We start from the raw sequence: 24,970 nt of genomic DNA on the forward strand, positions 1-24,970 counted from the left end.
CCTTTGACTGCCCTCCCCACCCCCCACAGCTTTTTCCAGCCGCCCAGCAAGGAGAGCAGAGTTCCTTTGCAGGAAACCTGTTGCTATGGCGACAGGAGCCAAAGCAGGGGTACGAGCGGTTGCCGCAGAGGAAGCAGGCATGCGTCCTGGAGCTGCCGAGGAGCAGAAAGACTTCCGCTGAGCGCAAACAAAGTGGACGCCCGTCCAGAGCGAGAGCTCAATCTCCCGTCGTTTACTCGGCGCATGGATGCTGATGGGAGCACGGTGGCGCGGCGGGAGGAATGTGGGTTCAATCCCTGCTTAGTGTGTGGAGTTCACGTGTTCTCTTATCTGCTTGGGTTTTGTACAGTTACACACGGTTCAGGTGGACCCCAAAATCACCCATTGTGCACACGCGCGCGAGAAGAGAGACCTTGCACCGGCAGCCTGTCTGCGCCGAGGAGCCGCAGTCGTCTTCCTCTTATTCATTCTTCTTTTAGGTACATCCTGTTCCTGTGGCCGCTGAGCTCCCAGCCCCAGCGCTGTGCCGTCCCACACTGTTGTTCATCCTCAGTTTACATTTATTCCCTTTCCTCCAAAGCTGCTTACACTGATTTACCTGTTTGTACACTGGCTGATTTCTCGTGTCACTTCTATGCAAGTACCTTGACTAAGGGAACTGCAGCAGGAGGCAGGATCCAAACCTGGAGCCTTCAGATCCAAAGGCGACAACTCTAACCGCTACGCCCCCTGCTGGCAGGTCTGTGAGCTTTGCACGTCTACACATGGCATCTTTCTCAGCGCCAACGTACTGCCGCTCTGCTGCTGGACAACATCCTTGCAGAGTGCTTTTCGCATCTGGGTCCGGACCCTGGATCTTCGCAGCGCTGACCTTGTTTCCAAGGCGTCCCCTTGCAGTTTTGGGTCCATGTCCCGCAGCACTCGTCTTTGCCCTAAATGCATGTGTCCTCCTGGCCCGAAACAGACTCTCTGGCAGGATTTCTGCTGTGTGGCTCGGTCTCTTGTAGGGGAGTGAGGGGGGACTGTTCGCCCCTTTCCAGCTTTTGACCATAATTTTTTTTTTTTTTTTTTTTTTTTTTCCCCCCCTTTTCCCTAATTTTTGGGGGGGAAAAAAGATTTGAGCTGCATCACTGAGACAATGAACACTGAGAAGTTGCACTTACGTAGTAGGGCAGTAGGGGGCGTAGTGGTTGGAGGGACTGCATCTGGACTCAAAGGAAGGACCCAGTTCCGAACCCTTCCTCCTGCTGGAGTCCCTACCCTGGATCAGTACAGTAGAAAATGACACAGCTGTGTAAAAAAAAGGTAAATCATAAGTACACTAACATTGTGATAGTGCTGCTTTGGAGAAAGATGAGATGAATTAATAAATGTAGTTTAAATGTAAAACGGGCTGAAGGTCAAGTGTTCACACTATTTCACAGGTGTGATGATATAAAATAAGCTCCAGAATGTTTCTGAGCTGCTGCAGAACTCCTCTGAATGATCCACACCTCAAGTGTCCTCTAAACATGAGGATGAGCGAAGTGTTTAATCCCCCCCGCCCCCCAAAAAAGAGAAGCAGTAAGCGCAATCAGATGTTTTTTGTCATGGGTTTGAGACCGCTGCCGTGACCAAAGCCGCTCACTGGCGCCCCCTGAGGCCGGACCGTGGAGGTTCCCCTCATGCCATGTCTCCCTCACCGCGGTACAAGTTCTGCTTTCGGTTCTTCCAGTTGCTTATTTGACACCACGTGCAATATTATTGTCTCGGTGCAGCCCAACCCGTCCGTCTGGTTATTCTTCTCTTATCGTGGCGGTTAAAGTCTCAGGGTCACGTCTCGGCATTACACCTCAGGAGGCGTGGTTCCCGTGTGGGCCACGCTGGCGAAACTCTGCAGGAAGTGTAACGCTCAAGCCTGCCGTGTTGTATTTAAGTGCCAGCAGGGGGCGTAGTAGTTACAGCTGCCACCTTGAGAGCTGAAGGTTGCTGGTTTGAATCCCCCTTCTTGCTGTAGTACCGTTATCAAGGTACTTACCCTGGTCTGATACAGTAAAATTATACTGCTGTATAAATGGATCAATCAGTGTAAGTAGTTGAATATTGTGGGTCACTCAGTAGAAAGGTGTCTTTAATGAATGTATGTAAAGGTCAATTTTTATTTCTTTTCACTTTTCCAGTGGCCTCATGATATTAATGTAATATATTCCAATGTGTTTTGTCTTTGCTTTGTTGTATATCTGCTGCTGTAGCCTCATTCAGTTTTTTTTTTGGTCTTAATAAAGTTTTCGTAGTATTCTTTTACAGATTGAGTATGGCTGTGAAAACATTACTAAATAACTGAAATTGATTTGTCGTCAGTTTACTGAAAATGTCTTCTTTCGACCGAATAGCATTCTGTGCAGTGTTACTTGTTACACATTATTAGTGTACTGGGGGTGAGAGTTGTGACAAATGTTGAATAATACACCCCCCCCCCCCCCCCCCCCCCCCCCCCCACTCACGAGCAGGTGATGTACTGTAAAATGCAAAACAGAGCTATAATAATAAAATAAAAAAGCTCAAACCCTTCTGTCGGTGCCTTAGCCTGTCCAGTGTAAGGCTGGGCTCTCCGGCAGAGTCCCAAAGCTAAGGCTCTAGTAAATTACAATGCACCACTTTTTCTGCTTTTTTACTAACTTAGAACTACATTACAATTAAGTTTATTACTGAAAATAATGCCTGATCTCCTTTACCTCCCATTTCAAGTCACTTATGAACACGTTTGTCAGCCTCGGGCCACTTTCAGCTTTCTCTTTTATCTACACGGTGAATAAAGGGTTAGCGGAACAACGTCCCTCCATTTATTTGTGGTCAAGATCCTGTAGAAATCTTGGGTTTAACTCTTGTGGAAGAAGGTTAGATGTCATGAAGCCTCAGCAAGCAGTTTTTTTTTTTTTTATTTGCGCCGCAGCTACGGGGAGGTCAGTGGCACCCCGGAGTTTTCCGGAACTCCGCTGTGCTCTTACATGGTGTGAAATAAACAAAGAATGAGGATATTTCTTAACCACTTGTGCAGGATGAACAAGAGTTTTTACTTTTTTCCTTTCACAATGGCACTGGAACCTTGCTTTGTGAACAATGGACAAAAATGCATATCAATAAGTTCAGTTCCAACCCTGTAGTCTGTTAGTGTCTCTTCATCAGTTAAAGCTTACCGTGCTTTTTTTGGCACTGTGTGAATCCTATATCGATGGTCTTTATACTTGTATAAAATATTAAAATAAACTTATAAATTGGATAAATGACTGATTTACGGGGGCATGGTGGCGCTGCAGTTTTGACCGGGGCCTGCTCTCCAGCAGGTCTGGGGTTCGAGTCCCGCTTGGGGTGCCTTGTGACGCACTGGCACCCCGTCCTGGGTGCGTCCCCTCCCCCTCCAGCTTTAAGCTCTGTGATGCCAGGTTAGGCTCCGGCTTGCTGCGACCCCCCGTGGGACGAGCGGTTTCGGTCAATTTCTGTGTGTGACTATGATTTACACCCCTGACTCTACTTACCTACTTGGTTTAACCAGTGTAAGTTGGTTTCGCATTTTTGCACTTGCACTACTTGTGTGTTTCTACTACACACACGATTTCCTCCATAGTAATATATGGAATTGATCATTACACACCTGTTATGTCACATTATGACTGCATCTCATTAAATAACTGTTTTGTGGTAAAACTAAGGGACACAAGGGTTCACATACTTTCGAGCAGCACTGTGTATGGACATGGATTGTTGGGGAAATGCAGGAGCTCATTAATGCACTGCTGAGGGCTTCAAGAACATTCTACCCACCAATGAATTTACATACTTTATAACGGGACTCTTTTATATCTCAAGGTTTCCCATCAGAGTGACCGACCCCTGAACTCTGCCTAAGGACCGCAGCACCTTTTGATGACGATCTTCTTGCGGTCATGCGAGAGGAACCTAAACCTTAAGTTGAACGACGTTCAGCAGAACCCGTTCCCCGAATGGCCCCTTGTCCGAACACACGCAAAGCAGCGCGTTCTTCAAATAGCCCTCAGTCTAAGCGTGTTCAAGTCAGGACGTCCCCAGGTGTGCCCAGAGCGGTGAACACGGTGACAACTGCTGTATGTTGGCAGGCAGAAAAATACAGCTGTACTTTTCCACACTATAAAGTGCTGTGAGGATTTTCCTTATATTATTTTTATTAACTCTGGGCCGCGTGGATTTCCTTGCAGGCGTTAATAAAGTACTCGTCCTATTAAAATGAAAGCTGAAATAAGTGATAGTAGAAATACATGCTCTCCGCAGACCGCAGTACAGTGCACTTGGTGTACTTTGGCCCTCTTGGTTTGCAGAGGCGATGAAAGAAACATGCCGTGTTTATGGTGTGATGCGAAGCCTCCGGCTTTGCGCTCAGGGACCTGCGTCCGAATGCTGAAGCGCGTCGCATACGGGGATCCAGAGACCCCGCAACGTGTGTGTGCTCATCCTGGCGTCTAATAGTGCCTATGTCTGTCTGGTATCTCATATTTTTCTAGATATGTTACGTTTATCTCGTATCTGTCTAGCTGTCATACATTGAATTAGATATGGGGTAATTGTGTAGTCGTCATATATCTGTGTGTATCGCTACCTGTATGTCTAGGTATACATTCAGCTGTATATCTATCTAGCCATCATATTTCTAGTTGTATATCTGTCTAGCAATGATATATCTAGGTATTTAGTGATCTCTGTTTAGCTGTATATCTTTCCTTTGTGACCATCCCATTCTTTGGGGTTGAAAGGAGGCAGTTTTACACCAGTTGAGTCCAGCGTAAAACTGGTGTGTGCAGCTCTGTACCAGTGAGAAAATGCAGCACACACAGCTTTCATTTGTCATGTGACAGTTATTGTGTGTGTGAAGTTATACATGCGGTGTGTGTGTGTGTGTGTGTGTGTGTGTGTGTGTGTGTGTGTGTATTGTGATTCCCACTCATTTTCAGCAAGCTCCTGTTCTCTCGATCTTCCCTTCAGGTTGACGGGTCCATCGGGCTTCCTGACGGACGGACCGGGCAACTACAAGTACAAGACCAAGTGCACTTGGCTCATCGAAGGAGAGTAAGTGTGCCGCTCTGCACCGATGTGGTCGGGCCGCTCCCGGACTCGCAGAGACGGTTAAGGAACGGCGGGCGGTGCGTGAGCTTTGCCCGTGTGCTCGCCGTCCATCTGTGTAAGATCAGACGAACTGGATGTGGCCCATAGCCTGACGTACTGAGATCGGCTTGTTTCTGCACTTGGAGATTTGATTTTAGTATCTGACATTAATTAAAAAATCATGATGATGATGATGATGATGATAATCAATAGTAAAAGGGAATGATAAGCAGGCTGCAAAGGAGCAGGATGGCCAGAGGGCACCCTGGATAGTGGTGGCTTCTCTGATGTCCTCACACACTTAAAATGACACAAATAAGTTCCTTGAGATTTCATTTAAAAAAAAAATATATATATATATATTTCAGAGCATGAGTGGAGGAGAAAGCAGTTTCATTTCAAAATGTTTTTCATTGCTGAAACCAGATCTTAGCCCCAGAATGCAGAAACAAATTGGAGAAGAAACACACACACACACATTTTCAGAACCGCTTGTCCCATATGGAGTCACGGGGAACCGGAGCCTAACCCGGCAACACAGGGCGTAGGGCCGGAGGGGGAGGGGACACACCCAGGACGGGACGCCAGTCCGTCGCAAAACACCCCAAGCGGGACTCGAACCCCAGACCCACCGAAGAGCAGGACTGTGGTCTAACCCACTGCGCCACCGTACCCCCTCCGGAGAAGAAACAAAAAGTCAGATTATTTTCAATGCGCTCGTCATTTACAGCATTTTTTGTCCTTTTTTTTTTCTTTTTCCTGTTGACCACATTGTCGTTGGCATCACCTTAGGCATAGTCTCAGTGAACTGACTTGTGACCATGGGTCGAAATAAGTGTAGCGGCTATAAAATATTATTACCGTCTAACTGTGACCTATTACTGTTTTATTGTGTTAACGTCGAGAACACTCGGACCGTTTCAGCGGAGCGGAAGCATGACTTCTAATCTAATTGTCGAGCCGAGAAGAAGTCTGATTGTTCGCGCAATGTTGGCCTTAGAAGTTTCTGCCGATTTTGTTTTTTTATTTTTTAAAAAAAAAAAAAAAAACAAAAAAGCATAGCAGATAATGGAATAAAAAGTCACTGCCTTTCAATTATAATGTCTGACTTTTGCGGTCCTCCGTGGGTCCGAGGCACCCAGCCCCGGTGGGTGGGTGGGTGGGTGGGGGGGGGGGTCGTTGACTTCTGGGCGTGATGGGGTAAAACCTGGTGTCCGTCTCCTCCAGGCCCAACACCATCCTGAGGCTCCGCTTCAACCACTTTGCCACCGAGTGCAGCTGGGATCACCTGTACGTCTACGATGGAGACTCCATCTACGCCCCCTTGCTGGCCGCATTCAGGTATTTTACCACAAATAACCCGTTTGGGGGCGGGGTTATGAGCAAAATGAGCGTGTCTCATAAAGAATTGCATTTATTCATTCATTTTTCTTTTCTCCTTCGTTTCTTTGTCTGTTAATCAATAAAATAGTTTGTTTACGAGAGGACAGAGCCGCATGGGGTCACAGCCCCAGAGACAGGAAGATACGTGGAGAGACTGCAGATACACACACGTCATAGACGAGAAGGGTGAAAGAGCGCTAAGAATATTCCAGAATTAATTTGAATGATCATCCAGGTCCGGTGCTGAGTCTTATTTACATTTATTCATTTAGCTGACACTTTTCTCCAAAGCAACTTGCAATGTTAAGTTCACAATCATTACATGCTTACAATCATTTCCTCATTTATACAGCTGGATATTTTTTTTTTTTTTTTTTTTTTTACTGGAGCAGTTTAGGGTAAGTAACTTGCTCAAGGGTACTACAGCCAGAGGTGGGGATTGAACCTGTGACCTTTGGCTCCAAAGGCAGTAGCTCCAACCACTACGCTACCAGCTGTCCACCGTATACTTTACTGAAGGAGCCCGGTTGTGGGCGTAAAGTAGCAAAGTAAAATATCAATATATACCTCCTTGTCAAGTACGCAAGAGGAATCAGCTGATGTTCCATAAACCGATGAGACTTTTGACTTAAAAATAGTGTTGGTTGGGCGGTGGATGTGAAAGACTCCCCCACCCCCCAGCTCAATGAACACTGTTCCTTAATGGCTTTTTAATACCTGTTGTGCAACTTGTGTGTATATATGTGTCTGTGTCTCTTGTAGTTTGTGTTCTTTTTTCTTTTTTTTTTTTTTGTATGGCTACGTTGTTGGTACTGTGCGTGCGTGCGTGCGTGCGCGCGTACACAAGTCGGCTCACGTGTTCTTTGTAGTGACCTTTGGTGTGACTGCGATTGGCCATCAGGAGAACTGGCAACATAAACAGAAATTTCACTTTTCATACAAAAAGGTCTCAAAACACGGGGACGATTCAGTGCTTTTGCTTTTTTTTTTTTTTTTTTTTTTTTTTTTAACAAACTTAATTTCATTTCAGTATTTGGAGTGATTTTTGTGCATAAAACTCAGAAAATATTTTGATAGAATTATATCGGAATCTGTTCATTCCAAGTTTATTATGACTGGGAGTTTGCTCTATAGCTGTGTGTATTTTGTGCCTTTTTCATTACGTGACATCATGCTTTTGCTGCGTTTATTTCTTGTTTCACATGCACAGTTATTAATTTAGCAGAAACTTTTCTCCAAAGCGACGTACATCTCTGGGAACGGCACAAAAAGTGCATCACATCAACAGACGGAGAGGTTTGGGTTCGGACACGCGATTCTAGAGTACGGTCAATTTGTCACATACCACGGTATAAACCAGCGTACATCACACGAGTAGCTTCAGAAAGGTTTACGCATTATTAAAGAAATTATAAAAAATAATTGAACATGAACACTTAAATGTTTCTGATGCGCTTTGGAGATGAGCATGAGGGCTGTGCGCTTCTGGATCCGCTGGATTGTAATTACATTTTGCGGAAGACATATAAACAACATTTTTGGGGAGAAATAAATGGAGCTCTTTTCCTCGGGCCGTTTCTCGAGGAGAGCGGTGTGTGTCAATGAGCCTTTTGTGGCACCCTGCACCGCACACACACACACACACACACACACACTGTATACACTCTGTACACGCTTCGTGTTCATGCTCACCACATACCGCGGTAATTCAACGTGTGCACGTTTCCTTCTCCTTCACAAACATCAGGCACTTAGCATTTTCACCTGAAATAATGCGCAGAATGTTTTCCTTTCATAGTCAGAGACCACTGTGTGGGTGGGTGTGTGGGGGAGGAGGGGTCTAATTGACTCTGAGGACCAAACAGTGAGTAAAAATGAAGCTCCGAACTTTCACTTCCACAACTCGGAGTGGTCATCTGCATGTGGCCGGATGACCGACACACATCGGAGATTTACACTCCTCTCCCAGTGTGTTATATATGGAAATTCATGTGTGTCATTTATACATCATATTATATATATGTATATCTATATTTCTATATCTCGTATATCTATGTATATCTATATCAGTTCAGTTTTGATTTGGCTAGTGGACCAACCACTGGAGGACGATGACTAATGGTCACGATGCTGTGTGACGACACACCGTTTACATCACTTCCTTACCAAATCTGCGCCGAAAATAAATACTTTTTCTTGACTCCAAGTTTTGAAGCTATATTAATATTGTGATGCACAAGATTGCATTTCCAACGAGATTCTTTTGTTACTTTTTTGTTATCCTTTGACTTGTATGCTTGAAAAATTACATTAAATATTTAAATGATCCGGTAAATAGTTTTTTTTTCTTGGTTTTCATTTTACCAATTAGCCGGCCACTGTCGGGTAATTAATTGTGGTCATGATGCTGTTTTGGAAGGTGGTCTTTTCAGTATCGGCTCACCTGAGCGGCAGTCGCTCAGCGATTCAACTGCGTTGCTATTAGGTATTACACAATGTAACAAAAATGTTGTGTTTTTTTTTTTTTTTTGCATTTTCCTCTTACTTTTGACAGATTAATCATACTTTTGGCATTATATACTATATGTACTATATGTCAGTCTTTAGAAAAATATTCCAAATTCTTGGAATTGGCAAATTTTTGCGAATGGTTTTCGGAAACTGGAATTATGGGTACGTTTCCATGCTTCCGGAAGGCGCGGTGTTTCTAAAGAGCTTTTCTCGTGTTGCCCTGCAGCGGACTGATCGTGCCAGAGCGCTTCGCGAACGAAACGGTCCCCGAGGTGGTGTCCAGGTCTGGTTACGCCTTGCTGCACTTCTTCAGCGATGCGGCCTACAACCTCACTGGCTTCAACATATCCTACAGGTAAAGTCCCCTGACTCCCCGAAGACGTGCACCGCGTTGCTTATTTGAAATTGTTGGTATTTCGAGACTTTCTTGGCGCTAGATGTAAATACACGTGGTTTTCGAGTTACGATGGCCGTCCCGTCGACCTTCGAATGTTTGAATCACGACGTTGGTGTCTGAAGGCGACTGCTCCTTCTGCTGCACGATAACATTGATTTGCTGCATTTTTTTTTTTTTATTGGTTGGGTCTCATTCGTGAAAATGCAAAAAAAAGGTGTTCTGGTGATGTTGAAAAAGAGTGAAAAAAAATCTGCAGATGAAAGTAAAACTGTACCGCATTTATATGATTCTGTATTGGTGTTTTAACTCAAATAATGTGTGAAATTAGTTAAAAATGAACAAAGCCCATTGTACAAAGTAGCATGGGGATATTTGGAAGGGAACGCCGTCACAAGCCGAGAATCATCCGTACACTCAGCTCTTTAACTTGACCTTTCAGCACAGTCGAAGCGTGAACCGTTCATGTGGGTTCGGTGAGTGAACCGCACTGAAGTTCAACCAGCTTCTGCTTTTTTGGGCTGTTTAACCATTGACCTTCCAGCCGTCTGACGTCCACAGACAGCAGCTGTTCTGTCAGCGAAGGAGTTTTCATGTCACTGAGATCAGGTCCGGCGGTCGATGTTAACGATACTTTAAGATGAACTGAGAGCGCATGAATAACCGCGGTTGTGGGGATCGTACTGGATGTGCTCTGCCAGATGGTCACAGCAGATTGAGAGCTCATATGGTTGTTTACAGGACAGATTCTGAACCTGTCCAGTTTTGGAGCAGATGAGACAAAAATGAGATTTTACATTTAAAATATCTGCAAAAACTGTTCACAAAGCGAGGCACTCGGTATTGTGAAAGGAGGCGTATTTACAAAAATCCTGGAGCATAAAGAAATCACCCAAAGTGACAAATTATTAGGGCTGTTGCAGCTCATTTTACCAAACTTTGGGTGCTGTAAGAGACGAGGCAGGAGACAGGAGATGCAGTCGCCCGTTGCTGTGGGCTTTTATTTGCCCTTAGACAGGGGAGAAGGAAGGAGATGGGAAAGGGGGACCAGGGAACAGGTAGGGCGAGGCTACGTGCTGGTCAGGGGGGCTGGGAGAGTCGGGTCGGTCGGGACGCGGGCGTCGTCTCGGGGATCGGGTTCGGGTTCGCCTCGTTCTTCTCCTCGGTCTCTTCCCCCTACTGCTGGGCACCGGGGAAGAAATAGGGAGTGAAATCAGCCCCGGCTGTGGCTGCTTTGCCCCCGTCTCCGCCCCCTCCCCGGGCAGCCTCGGCGTGCTACGCGTACATTTTAGTCAGAACATATTTTTGAAATGAACATGCAGATGATGCGATGAGTGATCTCACATGGTTTCTTTAACGTGTCGACTGTCATCGTTTTAATTAATTCTCCGCTTGCATCAGAACGACTCCACCTGTCCTATTAGGAAAATTTTGACAAATGACCTGTTCCAGAGAGTCGCAAACACGGTAATGTGGACTGCTGAGGTTGAACGGTGCCAAACGGGTCACTTGGTGGACTTGAGCATGCTTCTAGGGCTGCGCCGCAGCGCTGATTCTGACCCGAAGCACGCTGGCCTCCGGAGGCACGTGCCCCTTTCTGTGACCATGAATTCGAGTTTGACGTTCTTAAACGAGGCCAGTGCGCACGGCAGAGTAACGGCGAAGGTTCTGCCTCGGGCTGGGAACACATTAAGTCAATGGACCCGTTAACTGGATATTCCAGACCTGTTCCCAAATGTGTTTCGGAATCCTAACCGTGAATCTGCAAATGAAGTACATTAGTTAGCAAGTTGTAAGTAAACAGAAAGTCTCTGGATAGTTAAATTTCGACTTGAGTGTGAAAAGTTTCTTTGTTGGCCATTTCAGTATGTTTGTACCTGTAAAAGGTATTCCTTCGGGTGCCAGATTTTTAAATTAGATTTTTTTACTAGAGCATTTGAGCTGCCAAACTTTCAGGTCTCTTTTGTTATCATAATTAACCACAGGATGTTGAGAACAACACCTTAGTAAGTACAAACAGTTGCCTGGGTAGATTTGTATAGCATATGTCCACCTTATTGGCAGATTTGCTCAGACTTTGTCAGGTTGCCTGGGGACTACACATAAAATGCTTTTTGCAATATTATAGAAATACAGGAAATAAGTATAGTGTTTTGATGCAAAATGTTGATTGAACATTGGAACAAAGAACGACATAGACTCTTCCTTTATTGAAGTCAATACGTGGTGCATAGTACTCTCTGAACATCTGTGCTTATGTCCAAGGCAGCAAGTTTCCTGGCAGTTTCCCCATAGCATGATGCTGCCCCCACCATACATGACATCTAGGACTGATGTTACCAAAGTCATGGGCTGTTAGGTTTGGCAAACATTATGTTTTGCTTTTAGGCTAAGGAGTTCAACTTTAGTCTCATCTGACCTCAGACTATTTCCAGAAGGGTTTATGTTCTGTCATATAGAAAAGGCTTAGTTTAGCCTTTCTCAGAAATGGCTTCCATCCAGCTACTTGTTCAGAGAGACCCAATCTGTGAAATACCAGACAAGTTCTTCAGTTGTGTTTCCCCTTTCAGAGAATCAACTCCAGCTCTACTGGTGTTATAGATCCCTTCTTCTTGGCTTTTTCACTGGCAGCTGACTATCTCAAAGGGTTTGCTACTTTTAGTAGGATGACCTGAACTGGAATCTTTCTGGAACTTTCTTTTGCTTATTTTTTCACTTGGGAATGTTCAAAGCTTTGAGAATTGTTTTAGAACCCTTTCCAGCTGCTTACCTTTTTAAAACATTATTTTGAATTGAACTGAACTGAACTGAATGAAACGTTATTAATCCCAGAGGGAAACTGTGTTTGGTTGCAGAAGCACCCAGTATCCTACATACATACAGACAAACATCGATGACTCTGTGATAAATAAATAGCTAGGTTATGTAAATGAATAACTTTGCTGGATAAACCCCCTCATCCCTTTAGTGTGATCATGTGACTGACCGCTCATTCTAGTGTGTCGTCGATGTCATTTTGAACAAATCATTTTCACGTGATGATGATGATGAGCTGCACTTTGCTGGAGCCCCAAGTAGCCCCAACAGTGAAGTAACCAGAAGAGCTTGGTTCTCTGGACCAGTGCCAGTCCTCCATTGTTCGGTGGGACCCCTCGGGGTGGATCTGAGGGGTGGGAGCCGTCACAAAGCCGTCCACTGTCAGTCGCAGCCCCTTAACCGCTTCGCAGCTTTGTTCGTGGGGTGTGCCCTGCTCAACTGTTGACTCCGAGCAGGGACCTTCCGCATGTCCCACCCTGCTGCCACGACTTTGAGCGGTCGAGTTGTTAACAGTTGGGTCTTTGTTCGCTCGGTGTTGGCCAGTAGCAGGAGAACTGAAGTCCTCAGCTTTCATCGCCCGGTGTCCTCTAGGGGCGTCTTTGTCCACCGATGAGTGACGCGTCTCTCACCTGTCACTGTCACTCTGTGGGGACGGCTTACCTCATACCTTCCGCTCGGAAAAAACATTGTGTTTGCTCTCCAATCATAATGTTACATGGTCTTTTTAGTGGGATGGCACTCTTTGTATTGCACCCGCTTTGCGCTGCAGTTCATGGTCATGTGACCAGACGGGGGGATGCAGTCATGCGATTGACTCCTCATTCCAATGTATCATGTATATGATGTTTTCAAAAATCATTTTTACATAATAGTAATCTTGTTGCACGTAAGCATATTTAAATTGACTAACAGTTTGTTTCCTTTTGCTGGTTATATATGCAAAAGAGAAATTTAATATACCATTATTATTATTACAAGAATTATTATTTTTATTACAGTTTATCCTTGCATGATCCGACAGATAGGAAGAGGGTCAGGTGACTTGCTAATTCCAATATTTTATATTTAATTAAAATGTTTAAACATTGGAGATCACGTTCAATATTTTAAGATTTTTCTAACTTTCTGGATTTCATTTTGCCAATTAATCACTGACTCAAAAAGCATTGCTAATGATCCAGATGTCATGTTGTGTTAATATGGTACGATGCTGAAGAATACTTTGTCACGTGCATTTATAATAAAATATTCACAAAAAGTTTCTTGAAAGCAGCTCACTTAAAATATTGAATAATTAAAACAAATGTGTTTCACTTTTGCTATTCATGTTTTATATTCTGGAAAATGTAAAAAAAAAAAAAAAAAAATAATAATAATAATTCAATTTAATAATATTATTTGTTGGACTGTCCAGTCATTCCGCGGTGGGGTCACCTGCGTATGAGCTGTAGATGTAGGAGTCTCTCCTGCACCGTCTGCCGTGTCTGAGAAACGTGTTGTGGACGTGTGGAGTGTGCGTCGTGCTGCAGGAGCACGTTCACTCCGAGTTGAGTAGCCCTTGTGTCTGCAGTCTCCGCCCTTCCTCAGAACTTCCTGCTCACCCCCTTTGCAGGATCAACACGTGCCCCAACAACTGCTCGAACCGCGGGGAGTGCCGCCCGGCGACCGCGAACGGGGGCGTGTACTGCGAGTGTGCCGAGGAGTGGACGGGCGAGGCGTGCGACATCCCCTACTGCCCGGGCCAGTGCGGCGCCCCCGAGCGCGGAGAGTGTCGGGACAACGGCACGTGGGGGTGTGTCTGCCACGCAAGCTGGCAAGGTGGGTGGGCGCTTCTAACGCCATCTCTGTGGATCATGGTGGTGTGCAGTGTGGGTGGAAACCAGAGCACATGGCAGAAACCCTCACCAGCACAGGGAGAACACGCACACTCCACGCGGTCTGGACCGGGTTCAGATCCATTTCCGCATGGACGGCCCGGGTGCCGTGAGGCACCAGTGCTACCCGCTGAGCTGCCGCGCCGCCCTTAGTTACTCCTTGCGGGCAGGTGTGGTTTTACGGTGAGATAAGACGTTTACCACAGTCCCACAGATTTTTACAAAGGACAATAAGTGTTTTCTGTGAATGTTGTTCTGAGGTCAAATTCCAAACATTGTTTACCAGGACTCGCACACACACTCACAGTAGCAGTGAGCTGTAGTATATTATTCAGAGCACAGATTCATGTTAATGTCTGTTAAAGAGACGGGCAGCAGGGGGCGTAATGGTTAGATCCAGTTTCTTTGCCCTCAAAGGAGCCATGTTTGAATCCCACCCCCTTACCCTGCTCTTACCCTGAACCGATACAGTAAAAATTACTCTGCTGTATAAATAGGTAAATCGGTGCAAGTATCTGAAGTGTCGGTCACCTCGGAGGAACGTGTCGGATAAATAAATAGAGCAGCCTTCAAAAGTTTGGAATCACCCAGAATTGTGTGTGTTTTTCAAGGAATTGGCGCTTTTTTAATCAATGTACCATTAAATTAGTTTAAAAATACAGCCAAGAAATCATTACTGATGGCTGTTACTGCTGGAAATGACTCAATTACCATTTATTACTCACAGATGAGTGCAAAGGCCCATTTCCAGCAGCACCGGTGTCCTCACGGTAAACTGGAATGGTCCTGACGGCGGAGAAACGTTTGTGACTGCGTACTGGGCTTCCTGAAGTTCATTTCTGAATGTGCTCCAGTGTTCAGCTTCCCGAATCGCTGCCTGTCAGCTCGGTAATTAACCTGCTGTCCGTGAGCTACGGCTTAGGGCAGCGGCTCAGCCTCGTGTCACATCCTGTCTTTTCTTCCAGGCCTCCGCGGCCGTTGGTCATGCAGCTTGCTCCGAACGGCCCTCGGTGTCTAAACGCCCCTCGTCTGTTCACTCCCGTAAATAGATCAGCACAACAGTAACGTTTAAACACAGGATGCCTTTTTCCTCTCGCACCCGTGTCCTTGGCCACATGCATAATGGCTGTGTCGGGGCACTCCGGGGCACTGGGGCCGGATCGGGTTGAACATTTATCCTTGACTTGTTCATAATGCCTGGAACGGGGGGGTTCACCTCACACTGGCCTTCCTGTGCAGCCCATTGTTTAGTGCCCATGTAGAGGAAGGGCTGAGAGTGAGTGCGCACACTAATGGTCTCTTTACTTTTGCTTTACTGTGTTTTATTTACATTTCTTTAAAATAACTCCCATGTATTTGTCCAAAGTGAGTTACTCTTGAACTTGCACTGATTTTCACTGTTATGCAGTTGAGTCATTTTTACTGAATTAGTTGAGAGTAAGAACCTTGGTCAGGGGTTCTGCAGTAGGAGGTGGGATTCGAACCTGGGCCCTTTTAGATGGTAAGTGGCAGCAGTTGCACTGTATTAAGGGTTTGTGGGATGGGGGACTTGCTGTTGACTCTGGATTACGGTGTCAACGCTGTGTAAAGTAGGTTGGAATTCCACCTCCTGCTGTAGTGCCCTTGATCCAGGTTCTCATCTTCAGTCGATACATTAGTTACCCACCTGTAGTGGGTAAATCATGGTTTGTGTTGGGTGGCACAGTGAGTAGCGCTGCTGTCTCACAGCTCCTGAGTGGTGTGAGAGGACATGGGTTCGATCCCCACTCAGTCTGTGTGGAGTTTGCATGTTTTCCCTGTGTCTGCGTGAGTTTCCTCCCACACTCCAAAGACATGCTGTTCAGGTTCCCCCATAGTGTGTGAGTGACAGAGAGTGTGTGTGTTCCACTGATGTATGGATGAGTGACCCAGTGTAAGTAGTGTATATAGCAGTGTAAGTTACCCTGGTGAATAATGTGTGTGGGCTGATAACACTGCATAGAGTTCATTGGAAGTTGCTTTGGAGAAAAGGGTCTGCTAAATAAATAAGTGTAAATGTAAAATGTAAATGAAAAAAGCATGAACTAAAAGGATGAATGTAAATGTTAAGCGTGCATTGTGTGTGCAGTGAAGATATGGAGTGAGTGTGGTGTGGTGTCTGTCCTTCTCCAGGACTCGACTGCTCCATCCCTGTTCCAGCCAATCGCTCCTACTGGAGCCATGAGGAGTACAGTGAGAGCAGCCTGGCACGTGCGTCCCACAAGGCTGTGGTCGACCAGGACATCATGTGGGTCATCGGTGGATATGTGTTCAACTACTCGGACTACGAGATGGTCAAAGCGTAAGTGAAGGCCTCCCGCTTGTTCTGCCCCACGACTTTGGATGTTTCACTCTGATGTCATGCTGTTTCCCGGAGATGAGTGTCATGTTGATGAAAACGCATGAAGTTTCACTCGCGGTCCATCTTGGAATGAACGGGCAGTACATCATATAAGATCCTTTATTTAAATGTAATTTCCAATTCTCAGAAAAAAAATCTGGGAAAAAATGGAACATAAATTGTTAAAAATCTGTTCATTTCAGTATTTCAAGTGATTTTTAATCATGTTACTCAAAATTTTTTGGAAATGCAGAATTGGAAGGAATTCTTTGCAGCATCCTCCTTCCTCTGAGTAACTTCTTGAGTAATTTTCTCTCTACTGGTAGAATATTGAGAGAAATTATTATTATTATTATTATTTGAAAAAAGAAAAACTTAATTTCAGTATCTCAAATGTTTGGCAAGCACACAACTTCAAGCACACAACAGACATTTTTAATAAATGCAGAATAGGTAAGGCACTGCTGAATATTCTGCACAAGGTGCTTTATGTGGTGGCACTCAATAGTACATAATTTTTCTGAGAGCACCCAATGATGTGTGATACACTTACAGTTACACCCTGTTCGGCCAGTCTTAGTAGGGTTAGTTAACGCTCCAGTGGTAGTAGTTGATAGGTGCAGTATAACCCCTGGCCACTGGGGGCGCTGTAGACACAGTTTAAAAAAAAAAAAAGAAAAAAAGGGACATTTATGATTTTCAGATGCTTCTTCCAAGCCACGCAGAGCCTTGCTCACTAACGGCTCCTAAGAGCCACAGATCTTTTCTTTGTGGTTGTAGCAGGTGAGCAGCATCACCCGCTTACCTCTTGGATCGACCGCTGAACTCAGTATGTCTGAACTCATAAATGTGTGCACTTACTCTGCTTTTGCCCTGCTGTACCCGCGCAGGCCGCTCTTCTCAGGTGAACGTAACCCGATGTTGTCACTTCCGCCTTCTTTCCCTCACAGATACAACGTGACCTCTAAGCTGTGGCTGCCGCTCAACCGCTCGGTGAACTCGGTCACTGCACGCTACGGTCATTCCCTGGCTCTGCATGAGGTGAGGCTCCCGTCCCGTTTGTGAACAACGTTTAGCACAGCGCCCCGCCTCGCCCTTATTATCCAAATTATTAAATCCTGTACTCTGATTTGTACGGTAGAGTGAATAGTTTTTGCACTCATTTTACAATAACTTTTGACTCGTACACCTCATTACGAGACAGTTTCGCCATTAACGTTATGAAAGCTGTTTATGCTAACTTTTCAATAGAGTTGATATTTGCAGGTTTATACAGTTTCTAGAAGTTTGTATTGTATCTGCTGTTTTAGATGTTAGATTTGCCAGTATCAGTGTTCTGATTGGTTGAGGCTGTCCATGTGGCAGGAAGTAGTTTTGTTATGGAATAAGCGAAGCTTAGGCATGCTTTGCAGAGGGAAACGTTCAGTAGGCAGTGAAAAACTTACCAGCTGTGTGTAAGTTCACTGCGTCACTGTTGCAGGAAACTTTTCATATATGTATTTTCATAAGGCATAGCAGTTTTTGTTGGAAAGGATCCCCATTATGTGTATTGTATTGGTTTTTCTCATGCTGTTCGTGATTTTCTCTGCTGAAGAAAGAAAACCTGTTGAGGTGTCACTTCTTTGTGTTTGCGGTCCTTGTGGAACTCCAGCACTCGATGGACCGTTAGCCTTTGTTTGCCGTTTGCTGCTGCTTCGGTTTTGTGCTGGCAGGCAGTCGCCCTCCATCACGCCGTCCTCTTCTCCTCTGCGTTCCTCCAGCATAAGATCTACATGTACGGGGGTAAAATCGACAACACGGGCAACATCACGAACCAGCTGTGGGTGTTCCACGTGAGCAACCAGTCGTGGGTGCCGGCGAGCCCGCGCGCGAAGGAGCAGTACGCCGTGGTGGGCCAGTCGGCGCACATCGTGCAGCTCGGCCCGGACAACATCGTCATGCTGGTCATCTTCGGCCACTGCCCGCTCTACGGCTACATCAGCAAGGTGCAGGAGTACAACATAAGTAAGTGCTGCCCGGGGAATTGGAACCTGGCTCTTCTAAAAGACGATACCTCTAACCGCCATGCCGCCCGTTGCACCCTTTGGGATGTGGGGGGAGCTGTGGGTGGCGCTCGGGCTCATCGCAGGCTCCCGTTTCTCTCAGGGACCAACACGTGGCGCATCCTGAAGACCAACGGCGCCCTCGTGCAGGGGGGCTACGGCCACAGCAGCGTGTACGACCCCAGGAGCCGCGCGATCTACATCCATGGCGGCTACAAGGCCTTCAGCGCCAACAAGTACGGCCTGGCGGACGACCTCTACAAGTACGAGGTGGACACAAAGATGTGGTGAGCGCAGCAGCCGGAGGACACGCAAGAGACACGCTGGATATACCATTGTTGTTATTACAGTCCATTGTTAATTCTGGTGTATCTTATGTGTGATTTTGAAAATCGTTTCGACGTAATAGTAGCCTTGTTATATGTATTTAAAATGTTTAATATTGGAAAATACTTTAGTGTCCCCCCCTTCACAGTTTTCCAATTAAGTGACCACTAAAGAGAGAAATGACTCATGATCATGATGCCATAAAGAAGACGGTGCTGCTTTAATGTCATTTCTTTTCCAAACCTCAGTTTACAGTAAAATGTTTTTTGGTATTATGGAACATATGCAAATACATACTGTATATAATAATAATAATAATAATATCAGACAATCACGCACTGGAGTGTCCTGTCAGTCAAGTATCATGTGACCTGAGATCTACTCGAGAGCGAGTGGATGAACTCTTGTTGTTGTTGTTTACTTCGCAGAGCCCTTACAGGGATACTTTCAAACAGACCAAACGGGGCTTCTGAGGTTGGAAAACCACTGCGCTCACAGCAGTCTGGGTGGGATGTTGTGTCGCAGCAAATATAAATTCAGTGACGTAGCTCAGTAAAGGAGAGAAGAGTAAAGAAATCCACAGAGTAAACGCGGTATTTTAATGACAGTTACTGTTACTGTGTGGCCCTGATGGCTGCTGCTGTTACTCGCCTGCGCCTTTTAACGGGTCAGCGTGCGTGGGTTCGGTGTGCGGGCCGTGGCCTTTGTCCTGCCCAAACTGGACGAAGACGACGCTGGTGGTGATGATGACGATGATGGCGATAAGAGAGGACGGTGCCACGTCTGGCTCCTCCTTTGCCCGGTAGAACTCGGAGCCTCAGTAAATCCTATAAGGCATAAAGGGTCCAGTGTGTGGAGGCGGTGCGTCCCGGTGTGACCTCCGCCAGGGTGTGTATCTGTCGCCGTCCTCATCACATGAACCTGGTCTTCGGGTCCACGTACAGTTCACGGTCGCCTGACCGCACTAATGCAGTGGGGGGGTGCGCTCACGCGGTTGACCGCTCATTCCGAAGTATCATGTGCACTCTTTTTAAAATCATTTTTGCATGATGTTGTCACACACAACAGTATTTTTGCTTTTCACTCAAACTTTAATTTTATATATGTTTTTAGATTTAACGGGGGCGATTCTGACAATTTACCGGCCGAGAAAACGGAGAGAAATTGCTGACGATGACGAAGCCACATTGGAAACTGGCCCCGTGTTTATGACTCTTCCCTACCTAATGTGCATTTCTAATAAAATATTTGTTGCGTGCAAAGTGATTTTTAACAATTAGTGTTCCGCTTTGCCAGTTTTTTCCTAATTGTTGTTTTTCCTTCCTGAAATGAAATGGTTTTAGTGACCGTGACCGGACCGCGCGCTCATTCCAGCATCCGGTCACTCGCGGTGCACACGTGTGGTGGTGAACTGCGCTTTACCGTGGTAACGAGCCATCTCGCGTTTGCGCTCTGATAGGGCTGCGACTTGGTCCTCAGCGGAGGAATACGAGACGCTACCGCCTTGTGTGTCCTATTTCTCATAGTCATATGCAGCTTTGCGTAGCGCTGTGCCGCACCACTGAACATCTCGCTTTTCTCCAGGACCATCCTCAAAGACAGCGGTTTCTTCCGCTACCTGCACACCGGCGTCATCGTGAGCGGCACCATGCTGGTGTTCGGCGGCAACACGCACAATGACACGTCCATGAGCCACGGGGCCAAGTGCTTCTCCTCGGACTTCCTGGCCTACGACCTGGGTGAGGAAGCAGAGCGGTTGGTGCTCTGCGCTTTACGATGAATAACTCACTTTCACATCTTTTCTGCAGGATTTTGCCCTGGTTTTTTTTTTTTTTGTTTTGTTTTGTTCTGGTCCAAATGTGTGTAGGAGCAGCTGCCCTTAGAGCTCACCCTGCATGTGTGTTTCTCACCACCTTGCGGCCTGTAGGGGGAGCCGTTGCAGTGAGAACAGAGCAGGAGCCAAACTGGGCCTGTTTGTGGCCCATCTAAGGACTCCACTGCATTGTGGAGGATCCCCTGGGTGCTTAACAGAGCTTAGTTACACTTAGTTAGTTGTACGTATAGAAAGTAATAATGGCTGGACTTCTGAAAATGCATACATGCACACACAAACATTGTCTGAACCGCTCGTCCCATACGGGGTCGCGGGGAGCCGGAGCCTAACCCGGCAACACAGGGCGGAAGGCTGGAGGAGGGGGGACGCACCCAGGACGGGACGCCAGTCCGTCGCAAGGCACCCCAAGCGGGACTCGAACCCCACGCCCAGCAGAATGCAACACAGGCGAAACCCGCTGCGCCCCCCCTTTAAATGTCCATGTAAATGGTTAAAGAAAAAAGAGATACCGCATTTATGTGATAAATTGTATGAATTGCATTTATTTGAAAAGCTCTTGCTGCAGTTTTTAATTTCCTGGGACCCCTCGTGGGACGGAGGTGTCAGTTCAGTTGCGTTGCTGTCATGTTCCTGGACAAAGGGCGTCATCTAGTGGGGATGCGGTGAATCGACGTCCCCTCCCCCAGCACCCCCAGGCCGAAGTTTCGGACCCTTCTGGGTTTGGGCCGCCATGTCCCTTAAGTGCTGAGGGGTAATTACTGAGGGCTGCATGACAGCGGACGGTGCGGACGGGGACACCCAGGGATCATCTTGGAAGAGAGGCGTGTATCGAGTTGGACAAAGGAGCTGCTCGGCCTCGGAGGGTGTCCAGGAGATGCTTCGCTGTCCGAGGAGCTCATTAGCAGTCTACTGTGCCCCCACCCAGGACACGTAAAGTAGTGAATACAGGACGCAGCGGGCGACAGCCTATGGACTCCACATCCTGTTCTAGTACCTGGAGCACGGTACTTTGCCGGAATTGCTGCGGTACAAGTGGGTAAACGGGTGTAGCGTTTTGGAGGACAGCGTGGTAAAATACGCGTGGGGGTCGGGGGTGTTGCAGGGTCGCCGCCGTCCTGCTCACTCTTCCCACCAGAGGGCAGCAGCAGCACATGCCTGGGCCCCGGGTTTGAGCTTCCGGTGAAACTATTCACACTTTGCTCCAAGCGGCTTGAAAAAGTAACATTCGGTTTTACAAAGAGTGACGTATTAAAGCATTAACACACCGCTGTAGGTACGATATTATCTTATATGGTTTTATTGCTTAATTCTTCTAACTCGTGATTCATCATTGAGTGACACTTAAGGCCACACGTGTTCCTCTGCATAATGGAATGTAGCGTATATAAAACACACACACACACACACACACACAGACCTTTCCTTTGGACCTGAGAGTGAACACTGTCAGAGCTTTTAATATTTTCATATTTTGTCCCTAGTTTTGAGCCAGATGTGAGCTTGGGTGACCGTTGTGTTCAAAGTTTGTTCTAGAATTTTCCAAAAAAGTTGAAGGAAAAAAAGAATAAGTGAAATAAAATGGAACAGTGGGAAAAAAATGAAGCTGTTTATTTGAAAACTTCCCAGTCTTCAATTCAAAAACAAAATAAACAAAACAACTGAGAGTAAGTACCTCGCTCAGGGGTGCTACAACAGGAGTGGGATTTGAACCTGTGTCCTTTGAGTACAGGGCAGCAGCTGTAACCGCTGCGCCCCCTTTTGGGCACTCGCGTTCCTCGGTGTTCTCTGCGGTCCTCTGGACCAGGGACTCGACGTGCCGTGTGCGGTACGAGCGTCGGATGAGCGTGTCCTGCTCTGCGTCGACGTGTCTGTGCGGGAGGGGTCGAGAGGGACGACACGGTGCTGCAGTCACTCTAATGTGTTTCCTGTTTCCTGTTTCCTGGGACCCCCCGCAGCCTGTGACGAGTGGTCGGTGCTGCCGCGACCGGAGCTCCATCATGACGTCAACCGCTTCGGGCACTCGGCGGTGTACAGTGACGGGTATGCGATCCTCTCTCCCTCCCATGCGCCGCAGAGACACACACACACACACACGCTCTACACGCTCACTGGTGCCTCTTCTCTCTCGTCTTTTCCACTAAATGAGATGAAACTGTCAATCTGCTGAACCTAAACAGCCACATTTGTTAGTGAGAAACATTTGGCGCTTTTGTTATTTTGTTACTTTTTAGAATTTGATACAGTTTGGTAGAAAAGGGTCATTTTTACTTTACCCTATTTTTTCCCCACTACTCACCATCTGACTGCTCTACTTAATTATATGGTCATATTTCTGTCACTTCGAGTAGTTTTCTCCCAGTAAGGTGTGTGTGTGCGCCTGCGTGTGTGTGCCTGCCTGCGTGCGTGTGTGTGTGTGTGCGTGCGCGCGCACCCACCCATGCCCACGCGTGCACTCATAGACCTGAAAGAACCTCTTGTGCTTTTGTTGGGGATCAGTTTCCGTCCGTCTGCGGACTGCGGTGTCCTGTTGTCCGCCGCTTAGCGACACAACGCAGCTTCTGCCCTTGTGCCGCAGTGTGTTTTCACTGGGTGCGTGAAAGGACACAGCGCGACTACAGTCAGCACAGCGCTCTCGCCGCTCGGGGACACACAGGCGTACAGCGGCACACGTGTCTTTTGCAGTGTGTGTTTTGACATACAGTAATACAGTCCAGTGTGTCGCACTGATGGTTCTAATGTCTCATCAAGTCACCAAGTTTGAGCCCAAATTGATGCAAAAAACTGTTAATTTTAGTGTTTGAAGTCACTTGTGCAGAACTTTCGATAATAACAGGCACTGCGTGTTTGCGTGATGTAGTCATGCTGTGCTGTTAAAACACTTCACTTATGTATGGTGACCGCAACCGTAACCCTGCGGTTGTCTGCTTACATAACATGGCCTGACCCCCCCATTATTCCCATCGTGAGCAGATGGAACTGTCAGTCTGAGCTTCCAGCGAGCAGTTTATGGTTTGGCGGCGACACGCCGACCCACGTGCTCCGGTGGCTGTAGCGCGTCGATTCCGCACGCAGGTATGTTTACCGCAGTGTTTACGGCGGGAGAGCTGAGCACCCGCAGCGGGTGGAGTGGTTCAGTTTTAATATTATAAGTGTGTGTGTGTGTGTGTGTGTGTGTGTGTGTGTGTGTGTGTGTAAGGGTGGGGAACTGTACTGTGACGTATGGCTCGGCGTGAGCAGAAGGGCGTTTCCAACATAGAGACACAATCGTACCACAGTCAGGGTGTCCAATACCACAGTACAGAGTAGCTGCATATAGAAGTGATAGGAAACACAGAGGTGATGGTCACAGATGTTGTGATGTGAGTTTATGGAGCAGTTAAGGGATCAGGAGAGAAGTGACTCTGAAAGAGTTGTTTGAGACTCTTCTTAAAGTGTTGACATGGATTCAGCAGCTCTGAGGGACAGAGGGAGCTCATTACACCACACTGGGGCCAAAACTGAGAACCTGCAGAGTTTCCATTTTTGATGTTACTTGTTCATCCCCTGCTTTCCGTCCACGGTGAGTACTAAGAGTCGGCGGCGGACTTGCCATCCTCACCACGCCCTGCTCCCGGGTGTGCGGTTTGAAGTCAGGGAGCTGTAATCCAGGGCTTTCACATCAGCAGATCGGTGCAGCACTGCGAGAACCCGTCCCACAACTCTGCGGGAAGCACTCTGACCCCCCCCGCCCCCCACCTTCTCCTCCAGCATCCTGGGGGGTGCGGTCCCTGCGGAGCCGTTAAACACCCGCAGCCTTTTGTAATCCCTTCAGGACGTGTTGAGGTTTTATGTTGGACCCTTGGAGACAGATCAGTGACCTCACGCCTACGGGGTTCCCTTCAGGCCTCTTTCCGAACTGTCGCCTCTCTGTGACCCCCGAATCCCCCAGCGAGCTTCTCCTCCCTCATCTCTCTCTCTCTCTCTCTCTCTCTGCCCCCCCCCCCAGGGTGATGTATGTGTTCGGAGGCTTCAACAGTCTGCTCCTGAGCGACGTGCTCATGTTCACCCCAGCAAGCTGCTCAGCCTTCTCCACCGAGTCGTCGTGTGCTTCCGCCGGCCCGGGGATGCGCTGCGTGTGGAACGCGACCGCGGGGACCTGCCTGCCCTGGGAGAGCGCCACCCCCCAGCAGGAGCGCGCAGCCCACACTTCCTGTCTCTGCAAAGCATGTACGCTACTTCTCATAGGAAGAAGTGTCTCCTGCCTGCACTGATTAAAAACACACTTGTTTCTTTCTCTCTCACACACACACAAAATTATCATTTAGTCATTAATATTAG

The 24,970-nt window shown here is 47.0% G+C and overlaps 1 protein-coding gene across 2 annotated transcripts in view; it reads left to right on the forward strand.

The window, feature by feature from the left end:
• The window catches only part of atrn (attractin), an 81,654-nt gene that overhangs the window by 4,839 nt on the left and 51,845 nt on the right, over positions 1 to 24,970 (forward strand). For both annotated transcript variants that reach the window (XM_029254240.1, XM_029254242.1), the window contains exons 2-12: positions 4,993 to 5,076; positions 6,340 to 6,453; positions 9,233 to 9,361; positions 13,830 to 14,035; positions 16,243 to 16,411; positions 17,401 to 17,491; positions 18,211 to 18,454; positions 18,596 to 18,779; positions 20,404 to 20,558; positions 22,609 to 22,693; positions 24,639 to 24,859. In XM_029254240.1, the coding sequence (XP_029110073.1) occupies positions 4,993 to 5,076; positions 6,340 to 6,453; positions 9,233 to 9,361; positions 13,830 to 14,035; positions 16,243 to 16,411; positions 17,401 to 17,491; positions 18,211 to 18,454; positions 18,596 to 18,779; positions 20,404 to 20,558; positions 22,609 to 22,693; positions 24,639 to 24,859 (1,682 nt within the window). The remainder of the gene's footprint in view (positions 1 to 4,992; positions 5,077 to 6,339; positions 6,454 to 9,232; positions 9,362 to 13,829; positions 14,036 to 16,242; positions 16,412 to 17,400; positions 17,492 to 18,210; positions 18,455 to 18,595; positions 18,780 to 20,403; positions 20,559 to 22,608; positions 22,694 to 24,638; positions 24,860 to 24,970) is intronic.

This window comes from Scleropages formosus, chromosome 1 (genome assembly GCF_900964775.1).
Source record: "Scleropages formosus chromosome 1, fSclFor1.1, whole genome shotgun sequence".
In the NCBI taxonomy this organism is placed as follows: Eukaryota; Metazoa; Chordata; class Actinopteri; order Osteoglossiformes; family Osteoglossidae; genus Scleropages; species Scleropages formosus.